We start from the raw sequence: 26588 nt of genomic DNA on the forward strand, positions 1-26588 counted from the left end.
TGTATGGACATAAACGCTGACATATGGATTCACACGTGCACTTGTAGCAAAGCTTCCTAAGCTTCTAAAGATATCAGACAGTGGGTGGTCTTGGTGACACAGAGGACTCCTTTACAACCAAATTTTAAAGGACTCAAATTTGCTTGTAAACACTGAAGAATATGCGGGACCGGATGCTTTTCAAAGTACAGCTGCTTTAATGGTGGTTTAAGCTGGTTTCATTTTTAATTTAAGCACAAAATTTACCAGGACTTTGTGTTTCCATAATGTAACACCTAATATATTCTGAATACTGTGAGTAAACAGTTCCTGCTGACTCACTTCCTCTGTTAACAAGAACGGCCATCACGCCTATGCAGACACATGCTTTAAAAACTCCATACTGACTCATTATTATAGGCTTGTGGGTGTAACAGTATTGGTGAAAAACGACACTTCAGAGAAGGTACAGCTAGCAAAGAATGTGTAGCTAGAAGTTTTTTGGGTTTTTTTCCTGGACACATCAGCATAATCATCCTTCTTACCATCTTACCTACTCACCAGAAGTGATGCCCTGCATCTTCATCCTCCTACCCATTATGAAGTTCAAGTTAAAGGGTTACTATTTTGGACTACATCCACCGCAAAATGCAGACACACAAGTGCGAGTGGTTTAAACAAGATTTCCACTGAGCATTCCCAAAATAGAAGCCCTTCTGGCAGCTGTGCAGCTCCGTCTAAGGAGACTGCCTTGAAGAGGAGATCAGGCAATCTAATGGACTATTTTTTTGTTTTTTCCCGAGGGCGTACTTGTGGTAACTTATGATTGCATCCTGTTTTATACCTGATTATTTTTTTTGGTGGTGCTTTAAAAACTTCAGATCACACATCAGCAAAAGCAATGAAATGGAAATTCATCCCAACGTAGCACAAGAAGTACCTGCAGACTCTCTCCGGCTGTCCACACCTTATATTCTTTGCTTTTCATCTTTACAATCTGTGGCTTAAGGACGATTTACTCTGAATATAAAACAACACAAGCAAGTACAAGTTTAAAAGAGAGACCACCTTCACAGAGGAACACTGTGAGTTATGTTAGTGACCAGTTACAAATGTCGTCAGAACTTTACAACCCAAACATAAAAAGTATATGTTTGCTATTAATAGTGGAAGCATATTTGGTGGTGTGTACAAGTAGCTGTAGTAAGAGGTATCTGGCACAGTTTTAGACAAAGCCACGTCAGCTGTGATTTACTCTTTGGCGTACAGTTTTATTGGCTTGTAGCCCCAGAGAGTTAGGAAATACACACACACACACACACACACACACACACACAGTGAAAAGCCCCAACTCTACAGGAACTGCTCCAGCCCAGACAGGGGCTGAATTGTTTTGTTTCCATAGTGACCTGGCAGCACACAGCTGACTGCGGCAGAAATACACACAGACAGACCTGCACTCGCTGTCTCTCTCTCTCTCTTACACACACACACACACACACAAAAACCCACACATCCACACACTATTTAATACACCGATAGATGGACAAGAGGAACACACAAAGGGAGGAGAGATGTGGGGGAGGAAGAGAAGTAAGGCAGAGGAGGTAAGATGTACGAGAGGAAAAGAAGGAGATGTAAAACAGGAGGAGACTGAAAAAAGAATAAAAGAAGAGAGTGAAAGGATGATAAGCAAATGCAAAACAGATGGAAAAGATGTGTGAGTGGGATTAAAACATATTCACCAGCTTCACTACATAACCTTTATCCCTGCCTCAGCAAAGGATCGTCTTTCCAAACTCATGTTGTTCATTGTTCCCAACTACACAGGCTTTACCCAATCCCTGTCAAACCATATGAAACCTCTGTGCAGACCGAATAATCTCATCCGTCACACAGGCAGAAACATGACACCTTAAGATGGGCTGGAACGGCAGACTTTTTTCCTTTTTTTTGTCAGAGCGTAGGTGGAAAAAAAACTTTTAGTGCACAAGCTAGCCAACTCCCTCCCCCTGCTGCCTCTTGGTTTCTCTCCCCGTCTTCACATGAAAGTGATAGATCTGGGGCTTTATGACCTCTTTATAGACACAAAGAGTGCATTGAGATCGGGGAAGAATGAAAGAACGAACCACCCCTCCACTCATCACAACACCCTTGCTTTTAACGCTCTACTTCCTCTGCTTATAAACCCTCGATATTCTTCCCATTAAAAAAAAAAAAAAAAATGAAAAAAAAAACTTTCTCCTTCTTTAATTTGTACTTTTCTATCATGACTCCCCCGGTTCCCAGTCTTACACCAGTGTAAAAACAATGAGTCACGTTGCTACACACTTAACCACACTGGCCAGTTGGATATCAACCTATGGCAAAAAAAAAAAAGCAAAAAAACCAAAAAAACACAAAGGGCAATTTCTCTTACCCCACTTGGCCTTATTTAAGATATGTGAACCCTTCAACAACCCATCTATGCACATGCACACACACACACACACACACACACACAAAAAAGAGAGAGCAGCAGTGGGAGCTAATTGCACTCAACGACAGTTACTGACATCAATGAGCAACTGCTGCCTGATTGTTACCATATGCTTTTACCAGCTTTTCTGTGTCTCTCTCTGTGTGGATTCAGTATTCCTCAAGGAACTGCATTTCAACACGGCTACACTGACTTAACAATGTGGAAATAGGAGAGATGGGAATCCCCCCATTTCTGCTAAGGCTGCAATTTGTGTTTGGAAACAATGTTGTCACATAGTAACAGAATCTAATCTGATATATATAGATATAGATATATCTATATATATATATATATATATATATATATTTTTATACACACACACATTGACCTCACAGCCCATTGTTCATTTAGTGGTGCTAGTTTCAGAACACAATCCATTTTTTGGGATTTCCTTACCTGGATGATTGAGCATGCATCAAGACACATCTACATTGTATCTATTTTTTTCTGGCAGAGTTCAGTTCAACATTAAAACACAGTCTTGCTGCAAAACTGGATTCAGAAACACATAATTAGAACTATTCAGTTACATTTGGTGCCACTTACAATGGGGGAGCAGGCAGTGCATTTGTCAAAGGCCAGGCTGGCAGGCAGGACATTGTCGAACCTTGAAAGAAAGCCTCGAATCTGTGGAGGAGAATAAGACCCTTAAAAAAAATATTCAGAAAAGCAGACATTCTAATTATGTGATCAAAAATAGGTTTGACAGCGGAGGGGACAAGCTGACATTAACAAAAGATAAACAACAAGAAAAACAAGCAGCTTTTGGAAGTCGGTGTGTTAAGGAAGAGACTTGCTAGGAAATGGCAAAGGTGATGCTTTGATTCCTTGAAAGCAAAAAGTAACGCTTCCACTGACAATCATGAAAATGCAAAACAAGAATATGTAATGAAAATGTGTCAGTAAGTTCTGTGTGCTGTTTAAACTGAAAGCAGAGAGCGCCCTCTGGTGTTATAAAGGCATGTTTCAATTCGATTCATTTCATCACATTTAAGTGCTGAATGCCTTCACTCTTAATTAATCATATACATGCATGTTGCAGTATCACTTATCACATCACATTCTTGTAATCGCCTTCCTCATCCACCCCCAGCTTCCTGTTTTGTAATAAAAGCTTCAGCCAATAATGGTTTTTTGGGGGGGGGGGGGCTTTTTTGTTTTGTTTTTTTGATGACGCACAAAACATGAGGAGCATGTAACAATTTCCTGCCTATAATTATCTGGTGGTGAGACTGACGAATATATCAAACATTTGTGACCAATTACTGCTGATGCACAGTGACGGAGAAAAGGTGGAAATTCAAGGCTTTTGGTGTTTGAAGATCAAGAGCATCAGTGTTCATCCTTATATGCACCAAATTCATTTCTTATGCTGTGTGGTAACCTGCAGTGACAGGCGACGCACCATGTCCAGAGAGTAAGGTAAACTGTATAGCTCTCTGCAGAGAGCATAAACTGACCACATATGACATATGTGTGTCAGGTAATGTGTAATTACTCAGTTGACGACAGGCACAGTTCAACATGCGTTTGGATAACACATGAAGATTAACTGTTGTTTAAGCACGGCTCGTCAGACATGTCATTCAAGACTGTAAGACCACTAATTACTTCATGGAGTATTAAAGCATCCTGCTGCTGCTTTTGAGTTACATCAAACCAATCAAGGTGCATCATTTCCACTGACGATCAGTGCTTTTAACTTCAAGGGATGATAATATAATATATTCAAGTTGCTCAACATTCCTCCCACATTAAGGCCATGCTTAATTTTATCATTTTATCCATTATCTACATTGCAATTTTGCTATTTTGGATTATTTTCTACCTTAGGCCTGGCTGCTCACCCCTTATATTCTTATATTCTTGTTTTTTGGGGACCTTAATTGAGGGACTGAAGATAAAAGGTCTTGCATGCCCTTTGAAGTAAATTTAAGAGTTTGTGAAACTGGACAATATAGCTAAATCCAGTTTAATTCTACATATATCACAGTAAAGTGCTATTGCAGTAGTTGTTACTTATAGTAACCCTTAATGTTGATTATTTGATTTAGCTTGGGCTTAACACACAGAAGTATCAAAAACATGTTGAGAACATCTCTCAAACACAGCTCTATTCAAGGGCACAAAATTGACAGTGCGGGTGAAAACGAGGGGAAGGCAATGGTATAGTTGCAATGGAGATACAATATAGTGTGCAATTTTTGCAAATCACCAGAAGCTGTCACTGTGGCACCACAAAAAAACCCCAAACTAACTGCAGAGTGCTGTATAGGCACAGAGTGCCGGGGACTGAGCACGCCAGTCATTTATACAGAAATGTGTGCGTCTCAAGCATATTATTTATTTTTGCATCATTTTTGCACCTTCTCTCTGTACATGAGCACACACATAAAATACCACATTTGAATGCCAATTTTTTTTATGGGTTATTTGGCTGCCAGCAGATGTGTCAAGCAAATGGCAGTTTTCATGATGATGAATATTAATGGTGATAGGCAAATAGAGGAGACGAAATACCGCCATTTAGCCAGGAGCACAGTTTTTCCTAGGTAATTTGCGAAATCAATAAAAATATTTACATTTTCCTATTCCATGAAAAAAATGAACATATTAGTAAACAAAATCCAATTTGAATGTGTCATTAGGTCATTAGTCCAATCACGCTCAACGCGATCCAAAAACAACAACAACAAAAAAAAAAAAAAAAAAAAAAAAAAAAAAAAAAAAAACTCACAAATTGAGTTTTGCTAATGACAAACCAAAGAAAAAGAGCTACACAAAGGTGCACATTCAGATAAGCACACGGACCCTTTCTTTTTCCTTTCTTCTCCATAATAGCTGCTGCAACCAGCTCATTGGTTATCACTATGAGCTATGACTTTGCCACAGCTTCCAGCTGAGCCTTGCCTGACCTCAAGTGCTGTGTTTCTCGAGCTATGAAAAAGAATTAATTTTGTTCCATTTGGCAGCACCAAATTCAAGTCTAGTTACTGTCTGTTATGACGAGCCGCAGCGCCTTACTCTTGACTCATTTCTACAAAAGGACTGAATGGCACTAATTCATAAAGCACAAAGACATGCAAATCTGCAGCTAAAGTTTGCATATCATAAAATCTCTTCCTGTCCCAGAAAATGGGCTTCTGGCGCTCGGAAAGACTAAGATCTCTTAATTATGATGGTTTCCAGGCATGATGAAGTCTCCTCATTAGGAACCTTGAGTCATGTTTGATCTTTCAGTTTGAACATATTTAATGACTATTAAAATGACCAAAACGGGAAACCTTTGTGTCTTGTTACAGAATAAAAAACATTAGATGTAAGAATGTTGTCTCTACATATATGTTTGTCCTGTTTTGGACAAAAACCCAGCAGAATATTAAAAACAGAAAAAAAAAATCACCACTAATAGCAACCATAGAACTGACTTGCCAAGCTTTTAAGGCAAGGTTGTGTGCAGGGCACTTAGTGAAATACTATAACAGCGAGGCTGCTGAATTACACAACACTTCCATCATTTCTGCTTGTCCTTCTTTTCACAGAGTATGCATAACAACACAGCAAACTGTGCCCCTTTTTCACTTGCTGAATCAAAACATAATCATTTCTTCTTGGGGTGAATGCTGAGATACTCCTTCTTTGCAATTATCTCTCTTCTGCACTTGGTTACTATTGTTCTCTTTGCAGTCCCAAACTGGACTCTCAGTGAAATGCAGCTTTTTCAAAATGTTAAAGCAATAATTCAGCCTCCGCCTTCAGGATCTGCCACTTGTTCCCCTGAGTCACTGAGAGCTTTGTATGTAGGTGTCTGGAAAACTTTAATAGCCTCTAAATATGCTGACCCTGAATTCAACTTCAGCAATTACAGTTTACTTTCTGTTATGCAATTCTTTGTATTATTATTTTTTAACTCTTACATGCATACTTTGGATTTTTAGCAACATTGTGCAAGTTATTAATTTCAGATTTTTATATCAGTGCAAATCTATGTCTGACCTGATGTGGCACGAGACCGAGCGAGGTGGGAGGTTCGTTCATTCTGTCATCGCTGCTGCTGGCCACTGCATAGCCTCTGGAGAAGAAGAAAAGGGACATAAGTATATATACCTACACACACGCTTGTGCAATTTTGGCAGTTTTTAAGAAATAAGTAATAAAAGAATAAATAAATAAGATGAAGAATTAAAACCAGCAAACCTGCTTAAACAACCTTCCACGGAAAATTATAATACACTGAATTCTGATGAGTTTTTCTTATACACAGCAAATCTAAATGTGCTGCTAAGAAACACTGACTTTGGTTATCTATACTGAGAACTAATAGATCCTCCTTCCTTGAATATTAAAAGGTTTTACATTTTTCATGCGATCTGAAAGCTCCTGCTCCCCAGTAAATTTAACCAGGGTTAAAAGGTTCTACTCTGTGTGGGTAACAATAAGTGAAATATCACATCTCGCGCTGAGCTGACAGTGGTTTTGCAAAGTCAGAAATCTCTGTCAAACTGCAGCAACATTAATCCTGAAGTGCCAATTTTCTAAAGCCAGTGGTTGCTATGGAGTAAGATTTCAAATGAGAGCTGGTGTAAGGGGCTTTTTTGGGATAAAGAGCTGGAAGAATTGGGGTTATACAGAAAGGCACAAACACAGCTACTAAGATAAAAACAAGGACACAGAGAGTAGCTGAAGCAAGATACAGAGAGATCTTGGTGTAAAGCGAGGAGCTACATAAACACAGAAGTCTTGGAAAAAGCACATGAAAATTCACCTTCTCCTTTACTTTCTAAGCTTTTTATCCAGGACCGAAAGAACGGCTTTGTAACAGCTTATAACATCTCAAAAACATTCTGAGAGAAAATGGCTGTCTTATCAGGCCCAGCAAGCAGCCACTTTAGTATGATTTTCACCAAAAAGGCACACACAATTCCATTTTCACAAAGACACACCCGTGCACATGACTACACACTTAATAGGCATGGACACATCCCCATTGGTGTTAAGAAAAAAAATACACATTCTAAGGGACGGAAATATCGAGCTAGCACAGACTGCAAAGAGAACTTAAGGGCTGACTGAACCTCGGTGTTAGAGCTTTTGAAGCATGAAAATGAGAAAAAGCTCGGCGGGGGAGTCGGAGGGGTGGGGGGGACTGTGCTACAACCAAATTACCAATGCTACCTGCAGCGGAGTGAGACCTCAGCTGCTGTGCTGCTCCATCAAAAAGGCAACATCTCCCTTAGTTTTAAGCCTGGAGTGAAGCACTGATGAGAGTACTTCAGACAGGTACTGGTAATCAGGGCCGTTCACTAAGGGAGGAGAGTCTAGTGCTTGGAAGGATGTTTTATTAAATCCAGATTGGAATGTGGACTGTGTGTAAAAGAAAGAGGGCAGTTTGACATAAAAACTTTTTTCTACTATGATTCTGAGTATGATTTTTTTTTCTAGCACCATGCTGAGAAGCATATATTGTATACCACAAACACAAAACCCAGAGGTGTGACGCAAGAGTCAAGCAGACTGTGCCGAGAATAAACTCAAGTGGTCATCGGGGAATATCCACTGACACCGGTAAGAGACAAGAATACCTGCTGTCAACCTCTCACACTTTGCCCAACACTTCAACCTATGAATGTATGGCCAGACCATACATTTTAATACATAAAAGATGAATGTTGTGTACAGGTCTAAAATGTCACGCCAAGGGTCAACCTTCAGTGTCAAAAAATAAAGCCAGTTTGACATTTAGCTAAAAACTGCAGATCGTCTAATGACTACGTGAGGCTGCTCCAAAAGTGACTCTTGTGTTAAAATATCGATCTAATGGCATTAAAAGCAGCCAAACCTTGATGCACAGCTTAGTATTCATAATAAGTCTACACTGGGTTTTTTTCCTTCTAACACATATAGATACAGTTTACACTTGAAAAAAAACTTAGTGTAATCAGAATTTGTACAATTTAACTAAAAATTTCACCACCAGGTGACAGTGTTTTACCAGAAAGTGTAAGTGTAGTTGCCCTTGTAGATGAAAGCAAGTAAATGCAGGTTTGGGGCTTTGACAGTGCAGTGCATTAGCGCTGACGCCTCACAGCAAGAAGGCTCGGGGTTCAAACTTCTTGGTTGGCTAAAGCTTTTCTATGGAGTTGGTATGTTCTCTCGTGTCATTCACGTTATGTTAAATGGTGAAGCCAGATTGGCTCCCAGTGTGGATGTGAAGGAGCAAAGAGTTTTCTGTCTTTCCATTAGTCTTACAGTGACCTGGACATGATCAAGCTGTACCTTGCCTCTCACCCTGTGACTGCTGGGATAGGCTCGATCAAAGTGGTCTAAGATCCCCCAGCTAACAGTTTGTTACATAGCCACAGCCATGTCCTGCTGAGCTTAAACAAGCTGCTTTTTTATTTTTAAACAGACATACAGATGACAGAATTGTTAGCTCCCTATGAAAATGTAATTGTTTAAAGTATTTCCTAAGTGCTGTTAAACAGAGCAAAGGATTTTTAACACAGTTTTTACAAACACACTAGTTTTATTTTGGATGCTTGCATTAAGTTTACTTTGCACACAAAAACAAAATTATTTTACAAAAACTACCCCTCCCCACCAATGCTAATACTGAGTTCTATGTTGTTTTTGCTGGACAACAGCCTGCAGTTGTTTCTCATAGGGAGCTGGTGAGGAGCTTTGTGGAGTGGTCTGGCAGAAATAACCTGCTTTTGAAGGTCAAGACAAAGAGATGGTGGTTGACCTTGGGAGGAAAAAAAAAAAAACACAGTGACACGGCCCATTAACAACATGGGCAGCTACAGATACTTGTAAGTCCACCTGAATAGAACAGACTGAACTGGAAGATCAAAAGTGATGCTGCGTAGCAGAAGGTGACGAGCAGACTCCTCTTTCTGATGAAGTCCAGATACTTTAACATGTTCGCCAAGATTTTGGAGTTCTACCAGTCTGTGGCAATTCCCCTGTTTATTTTGCTGTTCTCTCCTGGGGGTCAGCATCAGTGCCAGAGATGCCAACTGATTCACAAGGCCGGAAGCATCATTGGCCAGAATTTGGAGGTGTCTGAGTGAGTGAGGGACAGAAGGTCACTGAACAAACATGCTCTCCATCATGGACATCCCATCTCACCTGCTCAACTCCACACCTCTGAGGAAGATTGTATTATATATATTATCTGTGTTATATCTTCTTTATTAATGTATTAATAACATTAATGTGTATTAATGTTCTTACTCCTCCTTAAAAAAAACTGATAAGTGCCTATGTGTCTGCGTCACTTTTACTATAACTATGTTGTTTAGTTATTGTGGACTGTACCATTTTTATTCTTTTCATTCTTTCCTGCTGCCATAACACAATAATTTCCCTTGTGGGATCAATAAAGTGTCTATGTATCTATATGCCTATCTACCTGTCTGTCAGTCTTGAGTCAATCCACAGATTTTCAGGGGAATCCAAGTCAGGGCTTTGCGCAGGCCAGTCAGTAACATTGACGTTGTTCTTCACCAGATGGGATGTATGGTTGTTGTCTTATTGGAAGACAGCTATCCAGTTTTGACGCTGACTGCTTGAGGTTTTCTTTTAAAATCGTTTTTCTTCTTGATGAGATTCCCAGTTCCAGTCACACTCAAGGATCCTCAAAACATAATACTCCCACCACCATGTTTCACTGTGGGTTGATGTTCTTACGCCTCTCCTTCTTTCTCCAAACATAAGCAGTGTCTCTGTAGCCAAATAGCTCTAGTTTTCAGTGTCTAGTTGTCTAGCTTTATGTGATTAAATGATGCACAATCTTCAGGTTGTTTTAAGTGTACTTGAGTCTGGCTTGAAGGTGTGTCCATGCAGAAATTGAGTTTTTCCTCGGTCTACAGCCTTGCAGTGCATTTCTGTGCAGGGTTTTAGTGATCATCTTCTATGAGTGAGTGAACTCTTTCACTTCCTACCTTTGCCAAGCTTGTTCTGTACTGTGTCGCTCTCTTTGAATTTCTTGATGATACTTCTCATTCCAGCTCTCGACAATTATAAACCTTGGGATAACTTTGTATATCCATCTCCTGCTTTGAGAGCATCAACAATTCTTTTTCTCCAGTCTAAACTGATTTCTTTTGTTTCTGGCCTGATGCTTTCTCAAGTGAATAAATGGGAAAACATCCTTTAGTTTTAACTCGATTTTACATCCTTTGAGCTTTACAAAGTTAAAGGACATCATTGCACAGGACTGGTTTGTGCTATTGCTCTACAAAAGGGTCAGTTTTTCAGGGGGGTAACAATACTGAGCCTGGTATGTTTTTTTAAAACAATTCTGTTATTGTGTGAAAATTGAAGTATTTTATGATTTCTAAAGAAAACTAATATGTTTAGAAATGCTATCTTGAAGATCCCTGATTCTGTTAAATAAAAAAAGCACATGGGCAAATTTGGACAACAACTTAAAATGTCATCAGGGGGCTAATAATTTTTTTTACATCTGTAATCAAGAATTAATATAAAGCTACTGTTAGACTAGCATCTTTCTAGCCCACTTTTTCTTTCAGTTGCTCTCTTCAGGGCTTGCCACAGCAGATCAGCTGGCTCTATCTCAACCTAACCTTTGCAAACTCTTCTGTCACATGAAGCATTGTAGATGTTCTCTCTCACTATATCCATAAGTGTTTCCTTTTTCATTTCCTCTTGCCAGGCAGCCCAATCATCAACATCTTTTTACCCAATACATCCACTCCCCTCTCTGTCTGCACATGTTACTCTCAACCTCGCCTCTCTTACTTTATCTCCAAACCATCCAACTATAGCTCTCTCTCTGTAATATACTCAGTCCTTATCCTGTCCACCCTGGTCTCTCCCAGTAAATATTTGAGTATTTTAAACTCTGTGACATCAGGCTCCACTTCCTTCTTAGCCTGCAGTTACTGTTCATTACACATAACCACAGTCAAAAATAAGCAAATATATACATAAACAAATTAAACAATAATGAAGGACACATGTTGCAAAGGAGACGTATCTGTTTAGCAGTCGATGAGAAGATGACCGTACTTCTAACAGCGAATTATTCCCTCAGTGAACATTTTTTGTGGCCTCAACCATTAGTTTTGGGGCCTCTCCAATACCGTACAAGGCTCATTTCGTAAATAACAGTCCTATTTAACATAAAATAGGTTGTACAGTTAGGGCATGGCTCGCTTTTACCTACTGATCATCAATCTGATCGCGCTCATGTTCACTGAATCCAGTGATCAAAACAGTAATCTACTTCTAAATAAACCCATGAGTGATGTCTCAGCGACTATTTGCATCAAAATCTACACAAGTATAAGGGCCAGTAGTTACACCATTAATACAACTTCAATTTCTTATTAGTAGCAAACATACATTTTATCATCCTTACCCTTCACTGTGCTGTAGAATGGAGACCATCATCTCAACAGCCAACGCTCCGGCAATCATGGCAAGGCCTGGTCTGCTGACTGTGCACTGCTGATCCAGAGTCCGATCCCTGGTTGACTATTTTAGCAAAACAAAAGCACAACAAAAATAGTAAGAAGATCAATATAGAGAATCATGTCCTGGAACTCCAGAAAGCCAAAAGTCAATCCAGTAAACCTGAGAGGACTTTCTCCAGAATAAGTAGAGAAACGACTGGCCGAAGCTCTTCTCCAGAGGAATTTTGACCAAGTTGTTGATCACAAACTGTTTATGACACACTGATGACTAGCGGATACTTCCAGTTGAGCAGGCTGTTAGTAATGCCATAGTATTTTCATAAATGAACCATTAGTGTCAGTGGCTGCAAACCTCTTGGCCAGTGTCAGCTGGAACAGGCTGCAGCTCACATGTAAAAGGGTAAGAGGGTATTGCTAATGGATGGATGAACGGATCATTAGTGTTTGTGCCAAACATGCCAATATTCATTTTGGGGATATTACACACATGCTTACCAGGGGGAATGGCTACAAAGTCTGACATGTAACCCTTTAGAGTCAAAGGTATTTCATTTTTACTTTCTGGTCATGTTTTATTCTTGCAGCAAGACATCCTCACACTGAATATGTCCCATATGTTTAGACAATCTGTATCATTTTGCCTCAGGCCTGTCTCACTTAAACTTTTATAACAATACGCAAAACTCTATATTTATTCATTTACTGAACTCAACCTTAGATCAACATTTAGAATATACTGATAGCAGGCTCTGCCTCAAGTTCAAATCTTAGTATTACTTTAATGTCTCACAGTCAGACCGACACATATGGCATTTACAGTAGAAGTCAGAGCCCATTGCAGCAAGTTCCCAACAAATGCCATAGCCTTTAATAGCCTATGAAGAATCTTCATACAGTACTCCGAAAAGGTCAAGAGAAGGAGAAAATCCAAAATCCAAAAACCCCAAAACAAAGAACATCCAGAGACACAAGCAGAATCTGGGTCTCGAGGCTAGAAAACTACAAGTTTTGTTTTATTTTTTCTTGAGGGGGGGGGGGGGGGGGGTAATTTGCATATTGTAACTCTTACAGAAAAACAATTACAACCTTCTTTCTCAAAAATATAAAAAAACAAACAATAACTAAACCAAATGCTGCAATTAAGACCAACAGATTTTTGATGACTAGGAAGTGTGCAGACAACCTTAAATACAACCCCAATGTGATACTCCTAATAGTTAAGCATAAAAACAGGAATCACATGAGACTTTCACTCATATGGGACCATTATTTTTTAATAGCAATCCTTTTCACTTCAGCTTCTGTTTGCTTGGAACCCTCTCAAAACCTTATTTTTGAGTGCATTAGGTGAGCTACTTAGTTGAGTATATACTTGTTATCTGTGTGGTTTCCTTACATCTCCTGGTGCCACAACATCATTGCAGAAGTAACAGCCAAGCTTGTGCCCTGGGATGTTTGAAAACAGGGATGATCCCGGGACAGCGGGCGCAGCACCAGCCGGTGTGGAGGATGACGAGGAGGCAGAGGAGCAGGAAGGGGAGGAGTCCGGCTCGGTGGAAACGCTCTGAGTGTTGGGAGGTTTCTTCAGGCCGTGGCGCATCACGACAAATGTGTCGAAGCCTAGAGCAGCATTCACCACTAGCTGTGAAAATAACAATTATGGTAAATCATGGTCATAAAAGCTTTTTTACAAAGCAGCAGAAAAAAAAAAAGAATCTAAATTGCTTTGGGTTGATTACTGATATTTTTGCCATTTGCCCTGAGTGCATTTCAACCAGTTAAATGTGGCTTGTCTTATGCAGACAATAAGGGAACATCATGTTGGATTATTTTAAAAAAATCAATCATATAAAACATTACTGGCCTCTACGGAAAGCATCTACATTTTTGGAGCAGCACTTGAAACAAATTTTGATGCCAATTAGTGAAGTCTGAAACAGCTCCATGGCACAAATGGCCAAATAACCTCTCAGTTGAGCCAGCCATCAGAAAAAAACCTCATCAACAGCCCACTTAACAGCACACAGCAACATAAGAGTTGCATTACTGTTCCCACTGGAGGCATTACAAGTTCCTGACACAATGTTCAATAAATCCAATTTTGCATGGCAAATTATAAAATAAAATTAATATAAAATGGTAAAGAGAAAAGTTGGACTTGAGTTATCAAGCAATCTTAGTTTCCCGAAGGAGAAGTGAAAGGGCTTCCCAATTTCAGATTCAAGCTTAAAGGTGAATAAAAGAAAAACAAAGTTAAAAAGACATTAATGTCTCCTGCCAGAGTGCTGCACTGTGGCTTGAGGTCCAAGGTAACCTTTGAGCAAACAGATCTGTTTAAATCCATGGTATTGATTTCCTTTGATTTGCCTTCAGTGCCACTATCAAAATACTCTCAACAAAGCTCATAAAGCCTGTTCTGTTTATGTACATCTGAGACTAGACTACAATGCGCCAGTACAGACTAGACAAAGTAATAATATTCTGTTACAATTCATTCTGTAGATTACAAAAAGTCCCTAATAGCAAAAAATAAAACAAGGTGGAGTGAAACATGCACTTTCAACCTGCAGTACAAAACAATGAACTATTAAAAACTTTGTTTCTAATTACTTTTCTAGTCATTTAGGTAAAAAGGTTGAATATTTACCTCTATTTTGGTCTTTTCGGTGTTTTATGTTTGACTTTTATTCACAGGCTAGTTTGTTTTGGTGCTACACGATGCTGCTCAGTGGATTGATTTAGAGCTTTTTTGCTGAAAACAGCTGTCTCCTCTAAGCGAGTTCATGAGAGCGGCGACAGGGTGAATGTGCAGAACCAAATAATGAGCTGAAAGTAGCTCCACTAAACTGCAGAGTTTAATAATAATCATGAGTGCACACTTCGTTGCAGGTGTCCACTTTCACATTGCATGTCATCATTTCATTCATTGTTTTTATGTAAAATACTATAAGTGGAGCTCCCCACCCCTCCCCGCACACACACACCCTACCGCACTGCTTTGTGACCGTTCATTGTACATATTGTACCGTTCCTTCCTACCTTCCTCTTGCTGGCAGCGATAACCGTAGGCAGCCAGCGGCTCTCTCTTGTATCCATTAGTAAAAACACCACATCGTGCTCTGCAATTAGCTTTTCCAGCTGCTCGACATCTCTCTGGGCCTGGGACAGAGTGGTCTGAGAGAAATTCACTGGGTGGCCAGGCATGGGGATGCTCATATTGTAACCTTCTGCGTTCTGCAATAGAAAGAAATAGAGGTGTGTAAGGGGCGGCTTACAAATTGAGCAGACGTGTGGTAACCAGCACAATATGTACAATACGTACAAGTCTTTTGTTTGCACAATCAGCTCTCTTTGACATTATTAAAACGTATTTGATTCATATGCATACATTATTTATGGGACAACCAACTTTTAATACTCTCAGGAGGTATTCTTTTTCCAGTACATCTGGCTCAAATCTCGATAGTATAAAATATGTAAGGACATAAAAGAATAGTGCCGTTCCAAAGGCACCTTTGACGTAAAAAGAAGTCAGGTTACAGAAGTCTTCTGAGACATGAAAATATGGGTTTCCTCAGTCACAGATTGAAAATGTAAGGTCAAATATTGCTTTTTTCTCTGCTGTCTGGTAGCTGACAGACAGGGGAGATCAGAAAAAAAAATGGTCCCGTATAACTCAGGAGTGTATGAAAATAAAACATAAAAGATCATCTTAAAGTCAACAAAATATCCTTAAAAAAAAGGCAATGTTCAGTCACTTAATGTCTTTTGTTGTCCATTGCCAAACTTCTCGTGCCATGTTTATCTCCAGGGAGTGTATACTCGACAACGAGGCAAACGGAAATGTCAAGAGTAATTTCATAGTGAAGAGAAGGACAGAAAGGGCAAAGCAGAAGTGCGAGATTTTAACAAGAAAAAATAAAAATGCCACTTTTACTGAATCAGTGGGTCTTCTGCCTTCACTCTTCACATTGTAAGTGTGGGAGCTTGTCAACCAAGTCCTGAATTTATATTTCACTGACGTAAGCGTTGCTAAGCTGCAGAGGTGGTAATCATATTCCAATTTCCTCTATAAACATCCTTAACCTACAGCCAAGAAAGACAAAACTCTTTTTAACTGTGAGAAAAAAAAACTTTCTGGAAAAATAAAACAATCCAAGAAAGCCGCTCTTGATAGTCCAGTTCTGATGAGAACAAATTTTAAGCGAGAAAAACAAGCTGCCAATTATCCTGGAAATGTCAGGTGACTTGTGTCAGGTGTTTGTCCACATACAAAATAAGAAATCTGCCTGACATTTTCAACATTGTGACCTTGTTTGAACCATATTCTCCCAGTTCAATTAAAGTACTTCTGCACTTTCAGCTCACCCTCTTCATATTTGTCTTTCCATCTTTCACAGTTGCACCTGATACCCATGAGTTTGCAGAGAAACAAGCAGGGAGGAAAGCGAAGCAGGCACACGCTCACACTGTTAAAAATAGGAGCAGGTGTGGATGCAGCTAGTTTGATGGTAGAAAAACAAAGTGTCACGACACGTCATGACTAGACGGGGCCACGTGTCAGTATTTTTACTTTCCATTTCATTCCCAGGACATTCAGAGAGAAACTGGCCACTGGGCCAGGGTGGCGAGAGACCTGGATGTCAAGTTGATGACATGACAGGTGTGTGTGTGTGTGTGTGTGTGTCTGTGCGTGTGTGTGCGCGTGTGTGTTCAACTTAAAGGACATCACAGTTCTTTTAGTGTGTGACACCATTTTCCCGTCCTAGTGTATCTCGTTTCACAGACACGTTATTACAGAGATGATTGCAAGCTCTGAAAAATCAATACTTTTACAATGAGGCTTGAATCTTACACAGTTTAAGGTAAATCACATCAGGCTTTTAAACACTGAGGGAGTCGTTGTGTGAGATGTGACTGATAAGGGCACAGGCACGCTAGGGACACACAAGTTTTAGACTCCTACACTCGGTCAGTTTAGTCAAAACTTAGAATCTGACAAGAAGCCGAAGGTGTGAAAGCATTTTACACGCTGCTTTTCTTAGTCAGTCTTCTTAAAATGCTTTAAAAATGATTTAGAGGATCCAGAAGTGGATTTCGCTACAGATTTAAAAGTGAAGAAAACCTGTTTGGTTTGTGAGCATTAGATGTGCTGTGAGGCTAATTTTATTATCTGTGCAAAGCAACCTGTCTGGATGCTTTTTCTAAGCTATGCCAAAATCTCCTGGCAGTAGCTTTGTATTTGCTGTGCATTAGATTGCTATTGATTCAGTCAACTCACTCCAGCTTTGAAGTGTCATGTTTTCAGAAGGAGAAATCATTTTTTGGCTTAAATGTTTATAACTAATGTGAAAACAGTATGACTGGTGATGGAAACAAACACACACACAAAAGAAACACACAGATTCATTATAAATGGGTCCTGAGTCAATGAAGCTGTCAGATACCGAGATGATTAAATCTGCCAACAACAAATAAAAGGAAAAACTGCCCATTCATTTTTTCAAGTTTCATGATCTTCTGATCCCAACATTGCATAATATTCCAGGACAGACAAGTGAATCACCTCATTTTGAAATGCATACTGCACATGTGACTCACATTATAAATATGCAGCCAGTCTTTGCACTTCCTAGTAGCTTAATAATGGCTGCCTTTTTCAAACCAATCCAGAGCCCCCCCCCAAAAAAAACACCCACAGAGAACCCACTCATTAATTAGCAAAGTATTGAAACCACCAGCATTAATATGCATAAAACACAACTCTTATTATTCTCCATGGTGGGTACCTCACATCTAAGTTACAAGAATTCAAACAGGAATACAATTAAAAACCTACCAATAGTAAAATCGCAGTTGCAGTCAGTGCAGTTGTACAGTGATTACAAATTCATCTTTTTCAATGTTTTTTTCAGATAATTAACCTCCATTTATCAAATGAACACTGGCCTCAGCAGCACTTTGTGAGCATCATCAGTGACAGTAACTAGTAGGCACTGTGCCTTGTGTGCATTTCAAATGAGTGCTTGGGGCGATTCCAATGTAACTCTGAAATATGCAGAACACAATCACAGTATTTCTGAAGAAATGAATAACAGGGATTATGACAGACTGTAATCATTGGCTTCCAAGAAGCGGGACATGCTTTAATTCTAAAATATGAGCAGAAATACAGACATCATATTACACAGTTAAGCATTGTTAATCGACCTACCACACCGGGAAAGATTTTGGTAAGTCGGTCCACAGCTGCCATGGCTTTGGACTTTCCACCTCCAAGACAGTCCTCAAACTCATAAAGCGGCTGCCGCACTGGATTGGAGTATGAGATCTTTGCGTTGTCTACAAACGTAATGTGGCGCACTCCCCATCCCTGGAGAAAAATGGAAAAACCATAATCGACCATTTACTGACATGAACACTGACCTAAATGGCGCTTTGTAAACAGTTTCAGTGACAATGAGTGGGAGGTGGCGTGCCTTGTGTGCATTTAAAATGAATACTTAGTGCGATTACAATCTAACTCTGAAATAATGGATGCATTAGTGTGCAGGTTAAACAACTGTATAATTTTAGTTCTAGTCTACATTACACCAGGCTCAGTCTGAAAGACAATCAAATAACTGGTGAAAAAAACAAAGCACCAATTTGGATTTAGAGGATGATTATACCTGCAGGCTAAAATACACTGATGGGCTCTAAAGCACTCATTTATCAGAGTTGTTGTTTTTCACACTGAAAAAAGACTTTAGAAATTATTAAAAACTGAATAAGCCTTTTTAAAAAAGTTTTTTTTAAAGTCACCGATATGGATGGAAAGGATTTTTAAAAATGAAAGAAAATCTCTTTTGTCCAGTTGATAATTGGACAGGATTATATCATCACAAATAATGTGACATGTCTATGTTTCTGTTCTGTGACTGCAAATTAATTAAAACACTAAAGTTGTGTACACATATGGCACACATCATGTTCAGACACCAGAAGTGAAACAAGTGGTGACCAGTGTGTCAGCTGATCAGTTTCAGAGGAGGTTTATTTATCGAGAGGTGCTGTTTACATCCCCAGAATAAAAAATAATTAACATCGAACATCTTCTAATCTTTGTAAAACCATATGCCAGGCGAACACATGCCACATGGTTGGAGTGCAGTGGCGTAGGTTCGACTACAACCCCTGCTTTCCCTTCTCTCTCTCAACCCAATTTCCTGTCTATCTCAACTATCAAACAGTGAAGCTGGCAATTGTTGCAATGCTTATAATAAACTGAGCTTCTGTTAATGGGACCCTTGATGAAATCCTGACTTCAAGTATGTTTCTGTGAAAGTCAGTGGTTCCAAAAACACTCTGAACAAACAAGCATCATGTATGTGTATATATATTGTTAACAGTGGAAACAGTAATGCTAGCATATTAGTTAGAAGAGTAATAGTCCTTATTTTTCTTTTGTATAAATGTAATCTGAGACGCACAGTAATATGATAATAATGTTAAATCTACACTTTTTTGGATAACTGTCTTGCTAATGGCACCGGGGCTACTGCTTATTAATGTTATTAGCCGTACTTGTATGGATAGTCCTGTGAGTTGCAGTAACGTTTAACATGTTTCCTAAAATGACTTGTGGCTACATCTTAACATAGCATGAAAAAAAAAAAAATACTACCCATCATCAAAACATAACATTTCTCATCTTTACTAACATCGGTGTTTAAAAAATCTTCTGTAACAGTTTCTGGTTCAGCAAGTCATAGACCCTAATGAATTAAGAGCCATAACACTTTCCGAGGAGCACTTATCCAAATTCTAGCAAACCTTCATCACCCTGTCTACCCACTGATTTGATTATCTATCCTTACCATGAGCATCCGGGCCACATTGCATCCAAGTGTCCCAGCACCCAGAAGGAGACACTTTGTGTTGATCACTTTGTCCAAGTCCAGGGAAGGAACCAGCCTCCATCTCATGAGTTTCAGGTTCAGGTCTACTGAAGACTCTGCAAGCCTGTAAAAAGTTAAGTAAGACAAGTGAAGACCTACACTCACTAGCCACTTCACCAGCTGTTCATTATCACAAATATCTAATCAGCAAATCACTCAATGCATTTAGGCATGTAGACGTGGTCGAGTGAACCTGCTGAAGTTCAAATACTTGTATTATTTCTTTTACCGTTTGGGGTCCATGCATTCACTGAGGTTGACCATCCTGGGTCCCATGGCTCCTTTTGGATTTTTCTCCCAGCCTACACTCTTGGGACAAGCTATTAAAAAAACAAAACAAACAAACAAACAAAAACAGAAAAACATCAAAACACACTTGCAGTGTAAAATAAGAAAAAATCTTCACTACATACAGCAACGCTTTCAGGCAAGGACAAGTTTAATGAAATTTCTAACTAGTGTTTTTAGCATTAATCTAATTAAAATTAAAATTAAAATTAAACCTCGTGTGTGGGGCGGCATGGCGCTAACGAGCTAACCGCGCAAACGCAGTGCAGCCCCACGCACGGGGCGATCTGCACTAACTCGCTAACGGAGATTAGCCGGGTTAATGCGGTTATGGCGTTAACGTAATTTTAACGAGATTAACATACAGACAAACATACAGTCTACTCCCTCTCTATTTTCAGAATTTAGAAGATGGATTAGCTGAACCCGGTGTAAAGTTGGGCCAAGGTGGATTGGTTAATCCTTTTCAAAACAATATCAAATCATCAGAGTAGATGAATCATTTTTTGCTGCATGAATATATCCTCAGCAAATTAATTAAAAGACATGATGAACCGCAGAGGTAGACTGAGGAAAACAAAGATTCCTTGTCTGAACTCAACAAAAACCTTTGCAGATCAAAGAGCTACCCGCTTTCCCATCCTGCTATTACCATTTAAATTACTTTCTTCCCTTATTCAGCAGATAAAGGAATAATGGAAACGCTTTGTGAGATTAGTGTGTCCTGAAAAAGAAGCAGGCAGTCTCGGTGGAAAGTGAACTAAGAGTGCATGTTCAATTTAGTATTAATATCCACAAGTGTATGTATCTGAATGCATGCACACATTCACATGAATACAAATACAAATGCACCGATATACAGATGCACAGCAGCACAATGCAAACTGCACAACTGCACTCACACAAAAAAAGAGAAACACAGAAAGAAATAGAGATTACCAGAGTTGTTGGGAAGCTCAGGTAGTTTGACATGGAAGATGACGCTCTGTTGAATGGAGCGGCTTCCCTGCAGAGTTCTGTCCCTAAAACACAGCACCTCCACTGTGTCCAGCTTAGACCCCCTGTAATGCACACGTACACACAGAAGATGCTACATGAAATGCTGAAAATAGGACATTCAAATATATATGTACACACATTTTTTTCTTTTTTTACATGTAGATATCTCACATCCGTCATTGTGAAATACAAGTTAACATGCCTGTTGTTGCAAAATAAAACTCTGACACCTTATACAGCTGTACTAAGACACTTCCTCTAATATGGTCCTGAAAAACTGAGTCACGTTACACAATCAAGCTCTGATAAAAGAACTGAATAGGCAAGACATCACAGCCATCTATGCCAATATCAACAGTTTATGTTTAACAGAGAGAAAAAATGTAGTCAAGCACAGGATTGATGAGGTTTGTTTAAGATAAAACCTGCAGAGCATGCAAGCTAAACTCTTGATTAATTGTTGTCGGCAAGTTGATATCACAGAAGACTATTGCTAAACAAGCCTCGGTGGGAGTTCCTTTTTTGTACAATAGAAGAAAAAAAAATCTAAATGCCAGAAAAAAAGAGGGAAAACTAAGCTCTGTGACAAAACACTCCTCAATGTAGACCTGAAATAAGAGTGTACAGCACTTCTTAACTGATATAAAAGCCACAATTAGAAACATACAGAGATAATTTTACCGACAGTCTCAGAACATAACAATACATTATGATCAGTTGTGTGAGATGGATTGCTTCCTCTTGCTCAAAGTTATCAGGTATGGGGTTATGTTATTTCATTTTGATATCTACTCCTACATCTGAATATTTACATTTTTACTCAACAACTATTTAGTTTCATTTCTCAGCTTGCAAAGCACTCCTTTATTTACCATCTGAAAATAAAAGTAACGAAAAGCTTTCAGATGATTTGCAGTTTTCACCTGCATCATTTATACAATGTTTAAAAAAAATAAATAAAACAACCTTTTTTTCTTTTTTTTGTACTTAAGCTTGTACTTAAAATATATCATTGCCCGTGGGATATGAACCATTTTATTTTTTAAATTCTCTGATTGTTGTAGCAACCACTTCTGTATAAAGCAAATAAAAATCATAATCGAATATTTAAAGATTATAAAGCACAACCACCTGCTTTGGAGACACTGAGCATAAGCACAAGGTGTTCAAAACAAGCAAAAATCACAGTCTACAACACTTAAAGAGGCTGATTGGATGAAAACACACAATATCCTGCTTTAAAAATGCACTCCTGATGATATATGACATATACTCATGAAGGAGCCTAATTTAACCACAAAATAAATGGCACCTTTATGTAGGAGGACGTCCAAGTGTGTTGTTTACAGATAACTATTTTCAAAAACATAAAAAAACATGTCCTTCATAAATGAATAAATATGTACACTCACCGCCCACTTCAATAGCTACACCTCTTCAACTGCATTTTAACACAAACATTTAATCAGCCAACCACATGGCAGAAACTCAATTCATTTATGCATGTAGACGTGGTTAAGATGACTTGGTGAAGTTTAAAATGAGCATCAAAACGGGGAAGAAGGCGACTCTGAAAAAGGCATCGTTGTTGGTCGCAGACAGGCTGGTCTGAGTATTTCAGAAACTCATGATCTACTGGGATTTCCATACAACTATCACTAGAGTTCACAGAAAACGGTCAAAAAAGAGAAAATATCCAGCGAGCAGGGGCTCTCTAACCAGAGGAGAATGGCCAAACTGCTTTCAGCTGATAGAAAGGCAAAACTAACTCACTATCTCACTGCTCTACCTGTAACAGATAGTTACAGGTAAAGCAGCATAAGATCACACCACAACTGTAGAAAGACAACAGAAAATGCAACAAGATGTTGCCTGGTCTGACGAGTCTCGATTTCTTCTACAACATTTCTTCAACAAAACACACAGACTTGGAAGAATTGGCCGGATTTGTACAAAATGAAAAGGCCGGCAATGGACAGATGCAATGATACTGATGGTTGCACCCTCATGCAATAAAGAGGATGTCTTTTGTATCACAAGAAATGATAAGACGGCTGATCAATTTGTTTCACAAACTCATCTAAACGTTAGGGTGTAGGAGCTGTGGCAGTTTGTCTTAAAACAACAACTGTAATCTCCACATTTCAACTTTTTTTCCTCAAAAGAGTATTTCAAGTTTTTTCTTGAAATAGAATTTCATCTTTAATCTTGATATTTTGACTTTATTCCAAATGATTAATAAGAATTTTCTTAATGTGGCCTTGTAACAATGTAACAATACATTTCTTTTACGTGACATACATAAAAGTAACAACTGTTATTGATCTATCCTGCTTCATCAACATCCATCAACTTTGGAATATCCCAACAGAGCCTGCTAACGCTTTTCAAACCAAAAAGAATAAGAAATATACATATTCCGTTAAAGGTGTTGTTATTAAAGACTTTTAATAGATAAAATCTAGTTAAAAATATTTGTCAATATGCTGCAAATACACCTCATACTGTGTATAAAACAACACCGCCTATGTTTAGCACAGACAGCAGCTGCTGTGTGTCACAGATAGGTATGGCATGAGTTAGCAAACCAGCTATTGTCTTTTACCCAGACCAAGCAACTACACAGCCACAATAAAAAATAAATGAATAAATAAAATTTAAAAAAAAAAGTTAAATACAACTGAGAAAAAGAAATATGTAGTAGTTCAAAGTAGTTCAAACAAGAGCAGCAATGTTTTCTGATGGAATTTGGAGATAATTTTGAAAATCTTTTAGGTGGAAAAAAATAATAAATCAGCAAGCAGTGACATCATTATTAATCCTCTTCAAGCAAGGTAGATTAGATCAATATAAACTGTTTGGACAACCAGATTTACATTTTAAGATTAAAGCTTAGCAAGAGCTTAAATGGAAGAAATAAACCTTGTTTATCTGTAAAATTTATATCCTTATAGACAAATAGCACTAGCTTAAAAGCAACAGTCGTGTTTCTGTAAGCAAGTGCTGCCATCTAGGAGCACATGTAATTGATCAAATTAATCACATCCCCACTAAACTCTTGCAACACCACTGAGACGAAGCGGCAGCTCGATACTTCTTTTTCAGTCCGAGTGGGGCAGAATAACTTTAGTAGAGTTTCAATTGCTTTTGTCCTGATGCAAACATTTTTAAATTGATAAATTTCTCTTTTTGAAATTGATAATTTTCTTAAAATACAAAGGTTTACTTTCCTCACACTGCAGCGGGGTTGGGAAATCAGTCAGGAAGAGGAGCCGTTCATTTCTGTGCAACTCATAGTGAAACTCAGCAGGTTTTTTAAAATTACTTAATGACCCACAGCACACATCCTTGAGACAACTTCCTCAAAACACAGTCACACATGCACACACACACACAGTTTACCATTGGTTAGCTACAAGCATCAGTAGATTCCTCAGAGGCCAGCCCGGATGTTGGGACAGAGTACACGGATCATAGACACCCACAGTAACCTAGAGAAAACAAACAAGGTATGTTTACATTAGCAAGGTGTGAATGTGTATATGTGTTATTGTGTGAGTGTATAACAGTAGACAGCATTAGTAAAATGTGACGAGCCAATAAAACTACAGTAGAAATCCAGTTTGAAGCCACAACAAAATAAATTTTAAACCTTATTAAAAAAATGAGTCTGTTTGAATCTTTTCAAACACTTTAAACTAATACAGAATGAACAAAAATAGGTTTGGAAACTTTTGGTGTATACTTTAAATCATACTATTATGATATTAATCTAAGTGCAAAAAAGTAGCAGACACACAGAATAATAACATATAAGTGTAAATTCATGTTTCTAATTATATAAATATAAAAATCTTCTTGAAACCTTCTTAGTATCACTGAAAAATGTCTCCCAGTCCCCCAGCACGGCCATCTGAACTGACTCATCTGTGTATTTTATTAGGAAGTAAGGAACTGCAGTGGCTCCTGTTTTGATGCACAGGCCATCATAAGCATCCTGCAGGGCTGCAATCTAAGACAGAAATTAGAAGTTAGACAAATCCAGCAATTCAAACATATTACAAGTGCTGAAGTCAGTGCAGCAATTCTCAACCAAGTGACCTCAAAGGGGATGAAAACCGAATTATTCAGTAAAATTCTTCTGGTTTATATAGATGAAGCAGTGGAAGACACTGACAGCACTTTGTATTCATCATATAAAACAGCTAATAGTAATTGTAGAGTTTTAACTTTTTCAGAAAAGGTCATTTAAGGATAACTTTAAAGTGTAATATCTAAAGTTATATGGTGATCTTTAAAAATCCAACCTGCTTTGCAGAGAAAACCTGATCTAGGACGGATGGCGGTCGGACAAGCGTTATCGCCTCTTTGAAACAGAGTGCAGGAAAGCAGAACCAGTAGTAGAAATTGTACTTCTTCAAATCCTGTTTAAAAAGAGTAGCCAGAACAAGACAGAAACATGAAAGGAAACTGGTTACATGAAGTTGTTAAAGTGTGGAAAAAAACTAAAGCAAAAAAGAACAAGCAAACATATATGATCATATTTTTACGCACTGCAAAGGTAAGGAGAATAAATCTACAAAGGATGGACGGGTCCTTCAGTGCAGCTCCAGACTGTATAGCATCCCAAATCTACCCAACAAAGAGAGATAATACAAAAGAAAAAATAATCAATAATTTAATCATGTAATGTTCTGTTGGGAAATATGACCATTCTAATGTCTACTTTATAGATAATCCACTTTCAACATGTTTTTGATGTCAGAACAAATTGCCACTGGATGTCTCTTACCTCCTTGGCCTCTTTCTCCAACAGAGCCTTCTTATCAGTAGTCTTAAAGGCATCAAGAGTGTTGGTGTTGTACAGCGTTCCCAAAGCTGGGCAGCAACGAGCAGGAGTTGAACCATCGCTAACAGCAAAAAACCAACACATTTTTCATTAAACTGTATGTTCACAGTGTAAACATACTGACCACCAGAAACCAGTGGGCTTTATTAAAGTTCATTTTTCCCTCTATAGAAATACATAAACAAAACATCTCTGTGACAACTGCACAATCGGATGAAGGCCACGTAATTTTTTTTCTTTAGACACACAGGCTTTTTGTAACTGTTCAGAGCCGATTTAAAAATACTGGCAGCTTTCAGTGCTTCACCTCTGCCTCACTGTAGCTGCACCTATGGAATAAGTCTGAATATCCTGGGTGACTTCCTTATTGAGTTATCACATTCACAAGATTTTCAGAAAACTTCTGATTTTCAGGTGGAGATCACCGAGATTCAACTCATCTAAGATTTTTAGTAGATGGTATCAATTTAGGTGTCCACACTGTCCTCCCACCTGCCCTGCAGTGTGACCCCAACAGTCTATCCCATGCTTTTATTTTGGCTTTGTTTACAATGACACAGTGCATCACA

At 38.7% G+C, this 26588-nt stretch overlaps 1 protein-coding gene and 1 long non-coding RNA gene across 4 annotated transcripts in view; one reads left to right on the forward strand and one right to left on the reverse strand.

Moving 5' to 3' along the window:
• LOC109202267 (uncharacterized) overlaps nt 1-26588 on the forward strand; it is a 712495-nt gene that overhangs the window by 90872 nt on the left and 595035 nt on the right. The gene's annotated exons all lie outside the window — the stretch shown is intronic.
• atg7 (ATG7 autophagy related 7 homolog (S. cerevisiae)) overlaps nt 1-26588 on the reverse strand; it is a 59193-nt gene that overhangs the window by 28950 nt on the left and 3655 nt on the right. For all 3 annotated transcript variants that reach the window (XM_003454570.5, XM_025907253.1, XM_013277092.1), the window contains exons 4-17: nt 25963-26080; nt 25725-25802; nt 25478-25594; nt 25036-25182; nt 24573-24661; nt 21111-21232; nt 20113-20203; nt 19803-19947; nt 18158-18316; nt 14983-15177; nt 13340-13585; nt 11889-12004; nt 6497-6572; nt 3047-3127 (exon numbers count right to left, since the gene is read on the reverse strand). In XM_003454570.5, coding sequence (XP_003454618.2) covers nt 3047-3127; nt 6497-6572; nt 11889-12004; nt 13340-13585; nt 14983-15177; nt 18158-18316; nt 19803-19947; nt 20113-20203; nt 21111-21232; nt 24573-24661; nt 25036-25182; nt 25478-25594; nt 25725-25802; nt 25963-26080 — 1780 coding nt within the window. The remainder of the gene's footprint in view (nt 1-3046; nt 3128-6496; nt 6573-11888; nt 12005-13339; nt 13586-14982; nt 15178-18157; nt 18317-19802; nt 19948-20112; nt 20204-21110; nt 21233-24572; nt 24662-25035; nt 25183-25477; nt 25595-25724; nt 25803-25962; nt 26081-26588) is intronic.

Source organism: Oreochromis niloticus, linkage group LG5, assembly GCF_001858045.2.
Source record: "Oreochromis niloticus isolate F11D_XX linkage group LG5, O_niloticus_UMD_NMBU, whole genome shotgun sequence".
Classification (NCBI taxonomy): domain Eukaryota; kingdom Metazoa; phylum Chordata; class Actinopteri; order Cichliformes; family Cichlidae; genus Oreochromis; species Oreochromis niloticus.